We start from the raw sequence: 16,074 nt of genomic DNA on the forward strand, positions 1-16,074 counted from the left end.
AAAAAGTTATTCCAATGGCACAGCTCCATATAATGCAAGCTCAATTGACCCTAAACTAAAGGCTTAGTGGAATCAAACAACTCGGGGACCAGAGGAGAGTATCTGTTACAGAAGAATCTAGGCACTTAATATTCATTCCTTCACTGTCTGCTGATTTGTTCCCTCCAGTGTCAGCTGTTAGTGAAAGGACCAATCCCCTTTCAGAAGTCCGTCCTTTCACTGACATGTGATAGTGGAGGAAGCCGATCAGCTGTCAGCACTGCCAGAAGGAGGTAAACTTTTTTTCTCCAGCTGGGGATGCAGATGGTGTTAGGTGGGAGTTCTGCAGGACCAATATTTAAGGTGGGAGGGGGCTAGGAAAAGGAGGACCTACACAACCTGGAGCTGACTAACTGGAATGTACTCTGCTTGGCCCGGTGGGCCAACTTTAAGGTGGAGAATGGGCATGCCAGAGAGGGAGGGAGGACTTGTTGGCCCAGTCCACTCGGCATTGGTCTTTTTGACAAGGAATTCCATTTGAGAGGTTAGACAACTGGTTTGTGGGAGGCTTTTTTTTTTTTTTTTTAAAGCACAGATTTGACATGCAAATGGACCATGAGTCAAAAGTGCTTTTTTCCACATAGTGCACTTTTATTTTTTAACACCTGGTCTATTTGCATCTCATGGGAAGCACCCTTTTGAACTGGCATGTAAAATAAACCCCATGCTAACATCTATCTCCCGTTTTAGTGTGGGTTTTATTACATCAGCCTCAAACATACAAGCTGCTTTGAAAACAGGACACTGAATAAATAGGAAAGTACCTGGGGAGACAGGATACAGACTGTCGCTGGGTTCCCCATGACTGTTCCTGGATAAAGCTCTAGCAAACAATCTTACTGAAGCAAGGCACCTGAGATTTGTGTGCAGTTTCCCAGCATAGGAAGTTTTCAGCACCAGGAGATCTGAAGGCAGGCTTGCGGCAGACTTCTTTTCATTGGATGACATGTCTTCTCTATACGTTCTCAAATGCTTCTTGTGGCAAAGTCCTTAACTCAGGGTCCAAGAAACTGTGATGCTAATGGATTCTTTTTTTGGCAAAGATCAATCTGATTTCCACTCCTATAGGACCTGTGCTTGAAGCTCATCAAGATGGGCTATTGTCCAAACAAGATAATTCAGAACAAGGGAACATTGCTGCATCCTAATATCCAGTCTTTTGCCCTCAGAGCCTGGATGTTGAGGGTGTAATAACATTCCTTGGAGTATGACGTCATTCTGGCTTCTAGAAAGGAATTCACCATAAGGTCCTATGTTTTTAAATGGAGGTTTGTAATCTGGTGTGAAAAGAAGACCATAGATCTTTGCTTGTCCTACATAAAACCTGTTTAAATACCTTCTATATCTTTCAGAGTTTGGCCTTAAAACCAGCTCACTCAGGGTGCAATTCATTGTAGTTGGTGCCTTGTCACTAACATGTAGAAGGAAATCATTTCAGTACAACTTTCATTTGTCAAATTTGACAAGCTTGCTTCAGTTGAAGCCTTCCACAGGTGTCATGGGACATTGTGGTTCTTGCTCATCCCCTTATTAAGCCCCTAGATTCTTGGGAGCTTAAGCACTTGACCTTGATGTTTTTGGTTGCAGTCATATCAGTAACAGTGTTGGGAAGCTCCAGACTTAAATTACTTTTTCATCTTATAACAGATTTCATAATCATAGTGTGATATTTCATGTTCTTCCCTAAGATGGTGGTGGATTTCCTCCTTAGTCAATTGCCTTTATATCATTTTTTTCTTAATCAACATCTCAAGGTTAAATAGGCCCATCATTGTCTGGATTGCAAGGGCTCTGGCCTGTGGGAAATTATTTTAAGGAGTTATTTGGCTTGGAGAAGAATATTGTGCCACGATAGGCTATTGAAGCAGATATTAGTGTAATTATTTGATATAAGGTCTATAAGTTCTGAGAATAAATATGCCATTTTTCTTAGCTTGCTTGCAAGAAAAGTCAATCAGGTATATTAAAGAGAAGTTATTCAGGAGGCTAACTGTATGCAGATATCAGAGGAAAACAGGACAGTAACCTCTTGGCCACACTTAACTGCTTGCTGATGTGATAAGATAGTTGAGTAGTTCAGAGAAGAAACTAGAGCAAAGGTCAGAATAATTAACTTAAAAAGAGCAACATGAGACAAGCTGCTTGAAATTGGAGAAATAATGGCTTTGGACATTAAGTGGATAATGTAGTGCCTGATGAGATGTTGATTTCCCAGATCTACAAAGAGACTCACATTGGGGAATTGAGGGGAAGTATTTTTGTGACTCTTATTTAATGCAAACCCTAATCTTGTATGCTTTTATTGTTTATTCTCAGACTTAAGTAAAATTTCTATGCTTATAAAGTGTGTTGTGAAATCTGACAAAATACTCACCAGTTTTCTTACCTACTATATCAGCTTCTATCTAGAGTAAACTAAAGCCCATTATCCAAACCCTTTTTTTTCTTTTACCTTAATAGTCCTGGCAGTATGGTGACAAAATGTATCATTCCTAATTGGATAGATTGCATCTTCTGCTGTTTTGGCCAGACTGGTCTGACCTTAGAGGGATATGTCAAGTCCTTTTGTGTTAGGCATGGCTGTCAGTCACTTGCTTATGGTGTATCTTTGAGGATAATGCCAAGGCAGAGAGATGGAGTTCAGTCCATGCATTCACATCCCATTACTGTTTGGATATGGCCTGGTGCTGGAGTAGAAGATTTGGTCTGTTCTCCACTGTCTCTTTGATTACAACCCAATTCCATCCTCACTAGGGCCCATTATATTTTGCATTGTCTTCCATGTTTAAAACCAAAATCTGTTGTCAAATCTTATGTTCTTAGTCTGAGGGCAGCCCTTAGCTAGGGTATGCCAATTGTGAGTAGGTGACCTAGCTTGCCTTCTGTGCAAGTGAAATCGATTACTTGTAAACTGTGTTCTCTGAAAATAGCAAGTTACCAGTCTCACAGTCCTTTTCTCATTCCTTTTGGAGTTTTCTTCTCCAAGCTCATCCAGTCAAAACTGGTGGTAGAAGTGGGGAGGGCTGCAAAGGCCACAATATCTTAAGAGCGAATTTAATATGGTCTGCAGCACGTACACCACCTAAGGGGAGAAAGAGACATGGTAAACATATTAAGATCTGTTTGCTTTTCAATTTTGAGACGTGTGTATAGAATTAATGTCATGGTGGGCGCGATGTCACCAGCGGAGAATGTGCTTGATCTGCGAACTCCTGGTGAATCTGCCTGAATTATTGCCATCCTTTGAGCATCGGGCACTAAATGAGAGAATAAATCATCTTGTTATGGTGGTGAAAAGGAAAAATCCGGATCTCCAACAATTCTCCTACTCAAAACCTGAGAGAGAAAAAGCGGAGAACAGATGCGAGAAGGCCCTGGGTGAGGCCTGTGAGCAGGTGTCAGACCACGCTTTCCCATTTGACTTATCAGAATTGCCCTCCCGAAAGGAACTCAGAGAATGGTTTATAGAACTGCTTGCAGACCTGAAATGACGTAAACAAGACTTAATTATCTCCATCTCTGAGGTAAGGGAGGACTTAGCCACTGTGGGAACAAGGGACGATGAGCTTGATATCTGGGTAGAGAGGCAGAAGGACTCTAAGCAGAGAATGGAGAACCTCCAGCAACAATTCAGATTAGATCAGGAGGCCCTAGCAGACAAGTTAGAAGACCTGGAGAACAGGTCAAGACAGAACAACCTTAGGATCCATGGCATCCCTCAAGAATACTCAGACTGCACCACCATTGCAGTACATCTTTTTTCAGTTTTTACTAAATTCATCAGCTGAACAGTCAGAAAATTGAGACACCGAAGGAGTTTAAAACAGAGAGCACACGATCCCTGGGGCTAAAAACAATGGGATGCCTGAGAGACATAGTGATCTGCCTACATAATTTTTAAAAGATCAAATGGTATGCTATTGCAAGGAAGCAGTGTGATTGGAATTGGGAAGGGCATAAGAACTTAATCTCAATGATCTAGCTGTGGTTACACTGTGAAAACAATATGAGCTCGGAGCAGTAACCTCAACGCTTCAGGAGCATAACGTGCGATATAGGTGGACATTTTCATTTGGCCTATCTTTCATGGTGGATGGCAAGTCTTACCGAATAAAAACTTTGGCTTGTTTCAAGGCTTCTGTAACTTCAATCTGCTGGTTAATTTTGTGGCAAGGAAAACTGATTCATCACATAAAACGAGTGCTACCCCATACTGGCAGAGAGTGGATCACCATAAGTGGCTGGAGCGCCAACATCTAATGCCCAAGTCTCCAATCAATCGATTGGATTGAGGACAGTGTTTGACGGCGAGTTTTCACATGTAATCCAACTGGCAGTTAACCGACATCATTCAGATGGCAGACAGCTTTTTTTTTTTTTCTTTTTTCACATGTGGCATTAAACAATGGTATTTGCCTGACGGATGTGCAAAGTATTTGGATTGGAACTGGATTCTGTCAGCTCTTGCGGGGGAGCGAACCTTTTTCCTGGTGCGACAAGCCCCCGGAGTAAGGGAGGTATCCAAGAGGAGGCTACAGTATAGGAGGGGGAGGTATGGGACTGAAAGGGGGGTTTAACCATGAGCTCACTGGGGATATTATGTTAGCATTTATGAAAATCATGTTTTGTGGTTATATTTAAGAGGGGATGAAGATGAAATGTTACAATGTTATCTTAATAGACATGGTTTCACTAAATGTATGGTCCCTTAATTTTAAGGGTCTAAACTCCCTTAAATTATCAGCATTCTGTCTCAATTTCTACAGACAGTAGAAAAATCAAATATTCAAACCCAACCTACCAACTTACCAACAGTTCCAGTAGTTCCTGTTACACCAGGTCCAGTACCACATTCATCCCCAATTGAATATGATACAGATACCTCTGCAGACACTTCCACGGATTATCCTTCTGATCCGGCAGAGATGCCTCCAGAACCATCTTCACCCTCAGAAACATCTCACAAAAAACTTCTACTGAAAGAAATTCAGAATCTTCTACGGAACAACTGCATTCAGAGGTTATCTTCCCAACAATCCCATCTGGGATTCTACTTGCAATATTTCCTAATTCCCAAGAAAGGGGGACTGCATCTGATACATGATTTCCGTTCCCTGAACAAACATCTCTACAGGGAGAAATTCAAAATGACTTCTCTCTAATCCATCCTTCCCTTTCTTCAACCAAAGGATTGGATGTGCTCCCTGGATTTAAAGGATGCCTATGCACACATCCCTATGCACCCCAGTTCCTGGTGCTACCTATGTTTCCAGGCAAACAATCAACATTACCAATACAAGGTTCTCCCATTCGGCACCTCCTCTGCCCCCAGAGTATTCACCAAGTTTGTGGCGGTGGCACACCTTCGTCGTCAAGGGGTGCAAATATTTCCTTATCTGGACGATTGGCTCCTAGTAGCCTCCAATCAGACCCTGTTACGGGCCAATCTCCTATGAACTATTTCTTGCCTAGACAATCTAGGCCTTCTCTAAATTACAAAAAATCACATCTGCAGCCCACTCAAACTTTACAATTCATTGGGGCCGTCATTGATACATAAGAACATGCCATACTGGGTCAGACCAAGGGTCCATCAAGCCCAGCATCCTGTTTCCAACAGTGGCCAATCCAGGCTATAAGAACCTGGCAAGTACCCCAAAACTAAGTCTATTCCATGTTACCATTGCTAGTAATAGCATTAGCTATTTTCTAAGTCAACTCAATTAATAGCAGGTAATGGACTTCTCCTCCAAGAACTTATCCAATCCTTTAAGCACAGCTATACTAACTAGAGATGTGAATCGGAACCAGAATCGGATCAGATATCGGTTCCGATTCACATCTCTAATACTAACTGCACTAACCACATCCTCTGGCAACAAATTCCAGAGTTTAATTGTGTGAGTGAAAGAACTTTCTCCGATTAGTTTTAAATGTGCCACACGCTAACTTCATGGAGTGCCCCCTAGTCTTTCGATTATCCGAAAGAGTAAATAACAGATTCACATCTACCCGTTCTAGACCTCTCATGATTTTAAACACCTCTATCATCCCCCTTCAGCCGTCTCTTCTCCAAGCTGAAAAGTCCTAACCTCTTTAGTCTTTCCTCATAGGGGAGCTGTTCCATTCCCTTTAATCATTTTGGTCGCCCCTCTCTGTACCTTCTCCATCGCAACTATATATATATATATTTTTTTTTTTTTGAGATTCGGCGACCAGAATTGTACACAGTATTCAAGGTGTGGTCTCGCCATGGAGCGATAGAGGCATTATGACATTTTCCGTCTTATTCACCATTCCTTTTCTAATAATTCCCAACCTTCTGATTGCTTTTTTGACTGCCACAGCACACTGAACAGACTATTTCAATGTGTTTTCCATTATGATGTGTAGATCTTTCTTGGGTGGTAGCACCTATTGTGTAATTATAGCATGGGTTATTTTTCCCTATATGCATCACCTTGCACTTATCCACATTAAATTTCATCTGCCATTTTGATGCCCAATTTTCCAGTCTTACAAGGTCTTCCTGCAATTTATCACAATCTGCTTGTGATTTAACTACTCTGAACAATTTTGTATCATCTGCAAATTTGATTATCTCATTCGTCGTATTTCTTTCCAGATCATTTATAAATATATTGAAAAGTAAGGGTCCCACTACAGATCCCTGAGGCACTCCACTGCCCACTCCCTTCCACTGAGAAAATTGTCCATTTAACCCTTCTCTGTTTCCTGTCTTTTAGCCAGTTTGTAATCCACGAAAGGACATCTCCACCTATCCCATGACTTTTTACTTTTTCTAGAAGCCTCTCGTGAGGAACTTTGTCAAACACCTTCTGAAAATCCAAGTACACTACATCTACCGGTTCACCTTTATCCACATGTTAACTCCTTCCAAAAAGTGAAGCAGATTTGTGAGGCAAGACTTGCCTTGGGTAAAGCCATGCTGACTTTGTTCCATTAAACCATGTCTTTCTATATGTTCTGTGATTTTGATGTCTAGAACACTTTCCATTATTTTTCCTGGCACTGAAGTCAGGCTAACCGGTCTGTAGTTTCACGGATCGCCCCTGGAGCCCTTTTTAAATATTGGGGTTACATTAGCTATCCTCCAGTCTTCAGGTACAATGGATGATTTTATTGATAGGTTACAAATTTTTACTAATAGGTCTGAAATTTCATATTTTGTAGTTCCTTCAGAACTCTGGAGTTTATACCATCCGGTCCAGGTGATTTACTACTCTTCAGTTTGTCAATCAGGTCTCCCACATCTTCTAGGTTAAGAACATAAGAAAATGCCATACTGGGTCAGACCAAGGGTCCATCAAGCCCAGCATCCTGTTTCCAACAGTGGCCAATCCAAGCCATAAGAACCTGTAAAGTACCCAAAAACTAAGTCTATTCCATGTTACCATTGCTAATGTCAGTGGCTAATAAGAACATTTGGTTCACTCCATCTGAATCATTACCCATGAAAACCCTCTCCAGTATGGGTACCTCCCCATCATCCTCTTCAGTGAACACCGAAGCAAAGAAATCATTTAATCTTTCCGCGCTGGCCTTATCTTTAAGTTCCCCTTTGACACTCGATCATCTAACGGTCCAATGATACAGGACAAGACTTTCCTTCCCCATCCGAGAGCAGTGGCTCTCTACTCTGGCCACAGATCTCCTTCAGACTTTGATAACATCAGCTCGCCATATTCTGACTCTTCTCAGCCACTTGGCAGCTTCTATTTATGTAGTCCCTCATACACGACTCCACATGCATCACCTTCAGTGGGAACTGAAAAACCAATGGAATCACTTCCTCCATCCCTTATCCACTCTCATTACCATGACAAACAGTATGAAAATAGATCTTCAGTGGTGGATTTCTCAGTCAACACTGCAGACAGGGGTGCCATTGAGACCATTACGACATCTAATACTCACCACAGATGCCTCTCCCAAGGGTTGGGGAGCTCATCTAGACCAATTGACAACTCAAGGTTTATGGTCAACATTCGAGAGGACTCAGCACATCAACCTACTAGAACTAAAAGCGGTTAAACGCCCTTCAAGCTTTCAAAGAATCTCTTCGAGGGAAGATAGTCACGATTCACACGGACAACCAAGTCACAATGTTTTACATAAACAAGGAAGGAGGGTCTGGTTCTTGGAACCTCTGCAAGGAGACTGTAGAGTTACTGGAATGTGCTCATCAAAGGTCAATATCTCTTCAAGCTACTTATCTGCCTGGAATTCAGAACTCCAGGACAGACAAACTCAGCAGGATATTTCATCCTCACGAATGGCAGTTGGACAGGGAAGTAGCTCATCGCCTATTCACGATTTGGTCACCCCTCCATCTATCTTTTTGCAACAGGAAACAACGCGCAGCTGGAAAGCTTCTGTTCAATATACCCCAGCTCAAAAAGAATCGCGTCTGCCTTTCTCATGAGTTGATCTCACAACCTACTGTATGCATTTCAATCAATACCTCATCTACTGCACCATACAGAGATGCATAGAAGGAGAGGCCGATTTGATCTTAATAGCACCAGCTTGGCCAAGACAACCATGGTACAGTTACCTAGTTCATTTATTGATATGCAACCCCATTCCCCTGGGAAACGGCCCTCCGCTTCTAACCCAGGACAACAGGTCTCTCCTACATCCTATTCATTCCTTCCTACATCTCACAGCCTAGAGGTTGAACGGATTGCATACCAACACCTAGATATTTCTCCTGATCTTCGAGAGAGCCTTCCACTTGACTCAATTACAAAAGAAAGTGGTTTCGCTATGCTTCTTGGTGTTCAACAACACAAACAGATCTGTTCACTTGCCCACCTGAACAACTTCTTTCATACCTCCATTTACTTTATAATGAAGGTCTGGCAGCTTCCTCACTCAGTCCATCTAAGTGCTATTGCAGCTTACCATACTTAATGGAGAACCCATTTCGTGTCATACTTTAGTCTCCAGATTCATGAAAGGAGTGTTACGCTTATGCCCTCCATTGCAAAAACCACCAGTACCATGGGACGTTAATGTGGTCATTGAACAGCTAATGCTTCCCCCTTTTGAACCATTGGACACTTGTCACCTTAGATACCTTTCATGGAAAGTACTTTTCCTAGTTGCGTTAACTTCAGCAACAAGAGTAAGTGAACTGCAAGCGCTAGTCCACTACCCGCTTTATCTTCAATTTCACCACAACAAGGTGACTCTTCAAACTCACCCAAAATTCCTACCAAAGGTTATTTCCAGTTTTCACATTAACCAGACCATAACCTTACCAACTTTTCATCCAAAACCTCATGCAAATGAAAATGACAGGAAGCTCCATACTTTGGACTGTAAACGTGCACTGGCATATTACAAGCAGCACACTACTTCACCTAACCGACCTTCACAACGCTTTTCTATCTTTCAACCCGAACGCACAAGGACGTCCGGTGACTAAAAGAGCGCTTTCCACGTGGATTTCGAACTGTATTCAATTTTGTTTTCGGCAACTTTCGCAGATTTTCTTCTAATCCAAAAGCGCATCAAGTTCGTGCACTAGCAGCTTCGATGGCCCATCTCCATGAAGTTCCCATCATAGATATTTGTGGATGATGCAGTAATGGGTAGGACCACCCTACAGATGAGCACATGTTCATCGCATATACAGCCTTCATAGGAACTGTCCGCCTAAAGACTTGTATTGAGAAAATTAACAATCCACATAAAAGCTCAATACTTCAGCTGAGGACTCCCAGACAACATGGCTAATTCAGCTGCTTATCTACGTGAAAAGAGCAAGTTTGCTTACTGTAAACGGTGTTTTCCGTAGATAGCAGATGAATTAGCCATGCTGATCCACCCGCCTCCCCGAACAGTTCCAGCATAACCTGCACTTGCTTTAATACTGACTGAGGAGCCTGAGGTGAATCAGAGAGGTTATGAGAGAGCACCCGGCTGAAAGACTTTTCTATACTTAGAGCTCCGCCACCTAGTGGCACGGAAGACTGTACCCAGACAGCATGGCTAATTCATCTGCTATCTATGGAAAACACCATTTACAGTAAGCAAACTTTCTCTTATGGTGGGCTAAAAAAGAGAATACTCCTCTCTTACTGTCCATAGATGCTGAAAAGGCATTTGACATGGTCCACTGGGAATTATTTGTGACAATGGAGAGGATGAGGTTTGGCTTTTTTTATGACCTGGGTGAAATCATATCAAGACCCACTAGCATGGGTTAAGGTGAATGGGGGATATGGCTCTATTTTTCCAGTGCAAAGATGTACACATCAGGGATGTCCATTGTCCCCTCTATTTGCACTCTTTCTTTAACCGTTCACTATGAGAGTAAGGGAGTCTGGGCATTTCCGGGGTACAGAAGGGAAACTTGAATTTAAAAATTTCTTTTTGCTGACTACATTTTATTAACTTTATCTACCCAGCTTGATCTTTACAAAATGTCACTGCTGAATTGCAAGCATTTAGTGTGGTATATGGATTTAAGATAAATCTAGATAAATCTGAAATTCTAAATATTAATGTTGCACAGCAGACTGTAACAGAGCTCAGATCTCGCTATCCTTTTAAATGGGCATCAACCTCTATTAAATATTTAGGGGTGCACATCTGTCCCGATGTGACAGATCTGTTTCAACTTAATTGTGTCCCGCTGATCCGCATAATAGAGAAGGATTTAAATAAATGGGACAGGGAGCAATTTTCCTGGATGGGACGCATTGCTGTAGTGAAAATGAATGTTACCTTGACTTCTATACTTATCACATTACTAATTTTTTTAAGCTCCACCATACTTTGTGTTTGGCAAAGAGAAATATTTGACTTTATTTGGCGAAGGAGGCCTTCAAGAGTATTGTGCAGTTTGCTCTATCAACCCAGAGAAAGAGGTGGTTTGGGAGTGCCAAACCTAGAATGTTGGTACGTGGCTGCCCAACTTAAAGCAATTCCAGATATGCATAGTGAAACCTCTGTAAAACTGTGGGTGACGTTTGAAGAAACTATTGTAGGAGGCATGCCTCTGCAAGCAATGCCGTGGCAACTCCATGGTACCTGGACTATTGTGGGTGAATTGCCAATCTCTTTGGAGACAACCATGAGTTTGGCTCAAATGACAAACATGCCTAGTGGGAAATATGGAATATTTTGATTTAACTCACATTTTTTTTTTTTTTTTTTTTAGTAGTCATTTCCTGGCCAGGAGACTTAATAAATAGTTCAGGGTATGGCGTATACATGGAATTTCCAGGGTAGAACATTTATTATGGGGAGGCTCTATTATGAAGTGGGATGACATATGAGATACCTACCATTTATCTAATAGTGACTTCCTGGCTGGTTATAAAGTATTGCATTTTCTGAGATCATCAGAAATGACACCTTCATAAATCAAGGGAAAGCACTATTGTGAGGATGCAGATAAGAAAAGAGGTCTAATTTCTAAAATATACGCAATCTTAAATAGACCAGTAAAACAACCTCACCCCCATATTATTGATAGGGCTATCAAATTTGAAACATTGGACCAGGTTTATGACTCTGTACGGAAATGCTCTATATAGAAATGATGGCAGACCAAATGGCCCATCCAGTCTGCCCAGCAAGCTTCCACACTTTTTTTCTCTTTCTCTCTCATACTTATCTGTTACTCTTGGCCTTTAGTAACCTTTTAGTTCTATTTCCCTTCCACCCCTGCTACAGCATTGCAGGAAAATTGCTAAAAGATACTTATCAGATAGTACCTTACGCCCCACACCCTACACCGTAGATATCCTAAATTCAGTGAACTATGCTGGAGGGCATGAGAGGACCTTCTTTCATACATGGAGCTGTGGGAAGATTTGAGTTTTGGAAGGTGGTAATACGCTGATTGGAAAAGATCCTGGGGCTTAGCAATTTACTTGATGCTGGCTTTGCACTGCTTAATATCCCCCACACGCCATTGACAGAAACAGATATTATTTTTGTCAAGTTTTTATTGCAACTAGAATGGAAGTTACTGTCTTGATAAATTCCTCTAGATCTTATTGGAGGGGGGAATGCTTTATTTCTTTCTACGAAAATGAGTCAATTGGCCCGATTCAGGATATGAATCTTTTTTTTCTTTACTGTTAATGCTATGTATCTGTTTGAATAACAATAAAAATCTTTAATTCAAAAAAAAGAATTAAAATGTCATTTTTTGCTTTCAGCCATTTGGCAAAGTCCCTGCCTCTGCCTGTGGAAAAGGATCATCTCCGGCCCCGTCTCGACCTGATTGTATTCCTGATCAACCTACAGAGTCAATTCAGGTACAGTATATAATTGGTCCACTTTAGAAATCCAGTCTCAGGAAGGTTGTGTACCATCAGGTGTGTTAGGATTTGTAATGTTATAGAAACTGGCTCTTGTCTGCCATCAATCCAGCACCATTGTCTCATGGACAGCTGTGGATAATCTCAGTTCTGTCCACAGCATGCCTAGTATCCTTGCACCCATCTCAGATGCAGGGATTTGCCCAGTTGGAAAATCTAGACTTAAAATGTCTAGTAGGAGGTTAAGTTTTTAAGAAACTGTGCTTACATGTGGGAGTGCTACAATAATACTTGATGTAGAAGTCATTTTGCTGAAGAATGGATCACTGCTAGCAGTGCACGGAGGTTCTTTGTTGCCAGACCTTGCCAATATCACTTTGGTAAAATTAGTAAAAGTGTAATCCTGATTTGAAAGCCAATTTAGGGCAAGTGTATTGACTTCAACTGGCTCTTGGAGGCACAGTGAGCAAAGCCATGTCCATTCAGTCAGTGGCCAAGGGGAGTCTTGAATTCATATCCCAGGATTTCTTCAGACTCATAGTGCAGCGATCTAACCATTAAACCACTAGTTGGGCCATTCCTTTTCATGATATAATTACTAGTACTTCCTAAAGTCATGCAGCCATCAAATATTTAGAAAAGGTTGTAAATTATACAGAATTCAGGATAAAATGGTAGAATTCTTGGTTCTCATACCACTTGACAATAGGTTTCTTGTAGGTTTTTGGCTATTTCCCCATTGGGATTTGCCAAAATAGAATTTTCTTAATTCAGTAAGCCCTATTTTTCTGGGTAATTAGCTTTCCACATTTTTCTGGTTTGGTCATTAAGAGGGCAATTTTCAAAGACCTTCCTGTTGGTAGAGTGGTATTTTACTTGCTATGAGAAGTTGAAAATTGTCCACCCCTCATCAATGTAAGCGCTTCTACCTGTGGCAATAAAGGGGGGCAGCTAGGTTAGGGGGAGACAGTGTGACTGCCCCACACGTACTTTCCACATGCTTCAGAACAAGTGCAAATGGTATGAGTGCTCATGTCTATTTTTGGTTTTGTTTTGATATTATACTTGGGACCTGAAAGAGGGAGTAATAGGATTTAAATGTGGTGAATTTTTTTTTTAATTGTAATGAAATTGAGTAGACCTGTTACCTCCCCTAATGAGTGGGGATTGGTGTAGTTTGTATTAAGCATTTTATTTTTTTAATTAAAGAATTTTATTCAAGAGCAAATATAAGCATTAATAACTCCTGTTACCATACACAGCAGTCTATACATGTTACTTGTATACAAAAGATGCATAGCTGTGTCTATTGATGCAAATGGGGCTGACAAAATTCTCAATTATACAAACCAATGAAAACATCTTGACCCCATCCAGTTAAATAATACCTTGTATACCAAAATTATCTCCCTTTTCCCATTTCAACCCCCCCTAGTCCAATTCACAGGAAACTAAGAGCCCAATAATTTGCAAATTTAACCTCCTAAACAGGTGCTATCCTTGAGCCCAATAGGATATACTTATATACTTGGCCAACATTGGTATCCTTTTATGGGTTAGATATCCATTGAATATAAGGTGTCCACACTTCTAAGAAATGTGCATGTGTTCTATTTCTAAAGGCTGTAATCTTTCCTAGGTTGTCTAGTCTGGACTAGTTGCAATGAGGGAATAGTCTTATCTTTCCATTTAAGAGCTAGTTCGCATCTAGTAGCCAGGATCACTTGTTTTACCATCTTTTGCATATACCTGTCGTCTCTGGGTATATCAATGCTCAAAAGAGCTTGAGCTGGTGTAAGTGACAACTTTACCTCTAAAAAGGGAGCTCAACCATTCTGAAACCTGTACCCATAGAAATTGTACCGAAGGGCAATCCCACCATAAATGAAGGAAGGTACCAAGCTCACCACAGCCTTTCCAATACTGGTCTGAGGATTCTGGAAAAATTCCCTTCGATTTTTCTGGGGTATAATGCCAGCGATATAAGACTTTATATCCATTCTCAATAAGACCCGCTGAAATTAAACCCTGGCCTATATTTCTGAAAATGTCTCTCCAGGTATGCTCTGGAATTTCTTTCTGCAAATTTTGTTCCCATGCTCTAATAAATGTATGTTTATGTTGGGGATCCTTGTTTAACACTAAATATATTTTGGATAAGATTTTGGTAATTTTATCGGCCTGTCTATGTAAGTTCTCAAAAAAGGTAATTCCCTTCACTAAATCTCCATGCCACCCCCTATCTCAAAGTGACGCAGATGCAGGTAGTGAAACACTTCATGAGCCAGTAACTTGAAGTGTGCACTTAACGAGGAAAATGAGATCAAATCATTAGGTTCCCAAGTATGTTCGAATCTCAAAATCCCCCTCGCTTGCCAACCCAAAAAGGCTGACATAGGGATTGTATTAAGCATTTTAATGATTATCCTTGTCTGAAATGTTTCTTTTGTGATGTAAACTATTTTGGATCCCCATCTTTGGGGAAGGGATTTCTAAATATGAAATAGAAATGTACACAAGAATTAAGTACCCACTGTGTTCTGCTGCTTCAGTTTCCAAAGGGAAACTCCACAGGGGTAAGGGGTTATTCCCTTTGAAAATGAAGCTTGCAAATCCTGTTTAGTTTAAATCTTGCATGGGGCAAATGTTTAAGTGCCTAAGTAGCTTGGACTTGTAAATAAGGTGTTCAAAGGCAAAATTCCCTATGGCGTTTCCCTTTGAAAATTCAGGCCTATAAAGCTGAGCAGATGTGACTGGGCCATGTGGTTTTAACCTGCTACCGTGTTCTGTTTCTATGGTGGGGGCAGGTGCAAAAGTACTCACTTTGCACCTGCATTTTCTGGAAGACCAATAGGGAGCTTGAGGTTACATCAGAAGGGACCTTTCATGGTCATAGCTCATGCAACACAACTCTTTATTTGTCTAATTAAAAGCTCTCTCAACCTATAAGATTTCAGTTTTCATCCAGGGTCTGTACAGCTACCAGAACTCTACAAAGAAAATCATGGAAGTGAATCTAGTAGGACTGCAGGCAGTATCTGCCAGGCTTCTCATACACATGTAGAGGTTAGGCACTGCTATATGACCAGTATCCATCTGAAGAGCTTTCACCACCACCATGGATGGAAGTTTTACTTGGACAATGATTTTGAAGCTGAGGGCTAATTGCCAGTACTGGAAATTAAGGAAGTTTTAGTCTCTTCACTTTGTACTGAGTTTCTAAGGTGTTATTGGGCTTCCCTTAGGTTGGATGGGTTGTAGTTCCAGTAAACATGATAGGCATACCCCATCAGCCCTTCTGGCAGCTCATTGGCAGAGATTTTTTCCCTTTGTTGGCATTTCGTTCTGAAATTTAAAATGTTTGTGCTGCTGCTAGTTGTAGCTGCCCTAGATGCTGCTTTTATTCTAGGGTGTCTCTATCCTAGTGCTTAATGATAGCAGTTAATCATGATTATAGTGTTGTATTTGGTGGTCTGCGAGCTGTTACCCTGGACAGTCTCGCTTGTATCATCCAGGAGGTGTCTCTGGATGATATCTTCTCAGGCCTATATAAGGCCTTGGGCTGATACGTCACCAATGCCTCAGCAACAGGTCTCCCTTCTGTTAGTAGTGTGAGTTGCTTCAGTGTTCATCATCAGTTCCTGTGATCCTTGTCTTCAGTTCTTAAATTCCAGCATCCTTGTCTTCAGTTCGTCTTTGTTTTCAGTTCTAATGTCTCCAGTCCTTTGTC

General features: G+C 41.2%; 1 protein-coding gene across 2 annotated transcripts in view; it reads left to right on the top strand.

Moving 5' to 3' along the window:
- LOC115084964 (centromere protein M-like) overlaps positions 1-16,074 on the top strand; it is a 53,913-nt gene that overhangs the window by 26,395 nt on the left and 11,444 nt on the right. For both annotated transcript variants that reach the window (XM_029590435.1, XM_029590434.1), the window contains exon 3: positions 12,243-12,341. In XM_029590435.1, the coding sequence (XP_029446295.1) occupies positions 12,243-12,341 (99 nt within the window). The remainder of the gene's footprint in view (positions 1-12,242; positions 12,342-16,074) is intronic.

This window comes from Rhinatrema bivittatum, chromosome 2 (genome assembly GCF_901001135.1).
Source record: "Rhinatrema bivittatum chromosome 2, aRhiBiv1.1, whole genome shotgun sequence".
Lineage (NCBI taxonomy): Eukaryota > Metazoa > Chordata > Amphibia > Gymnophiona > Rhinatrematidae > Rhinatrema > Rhinatrema bivittatum.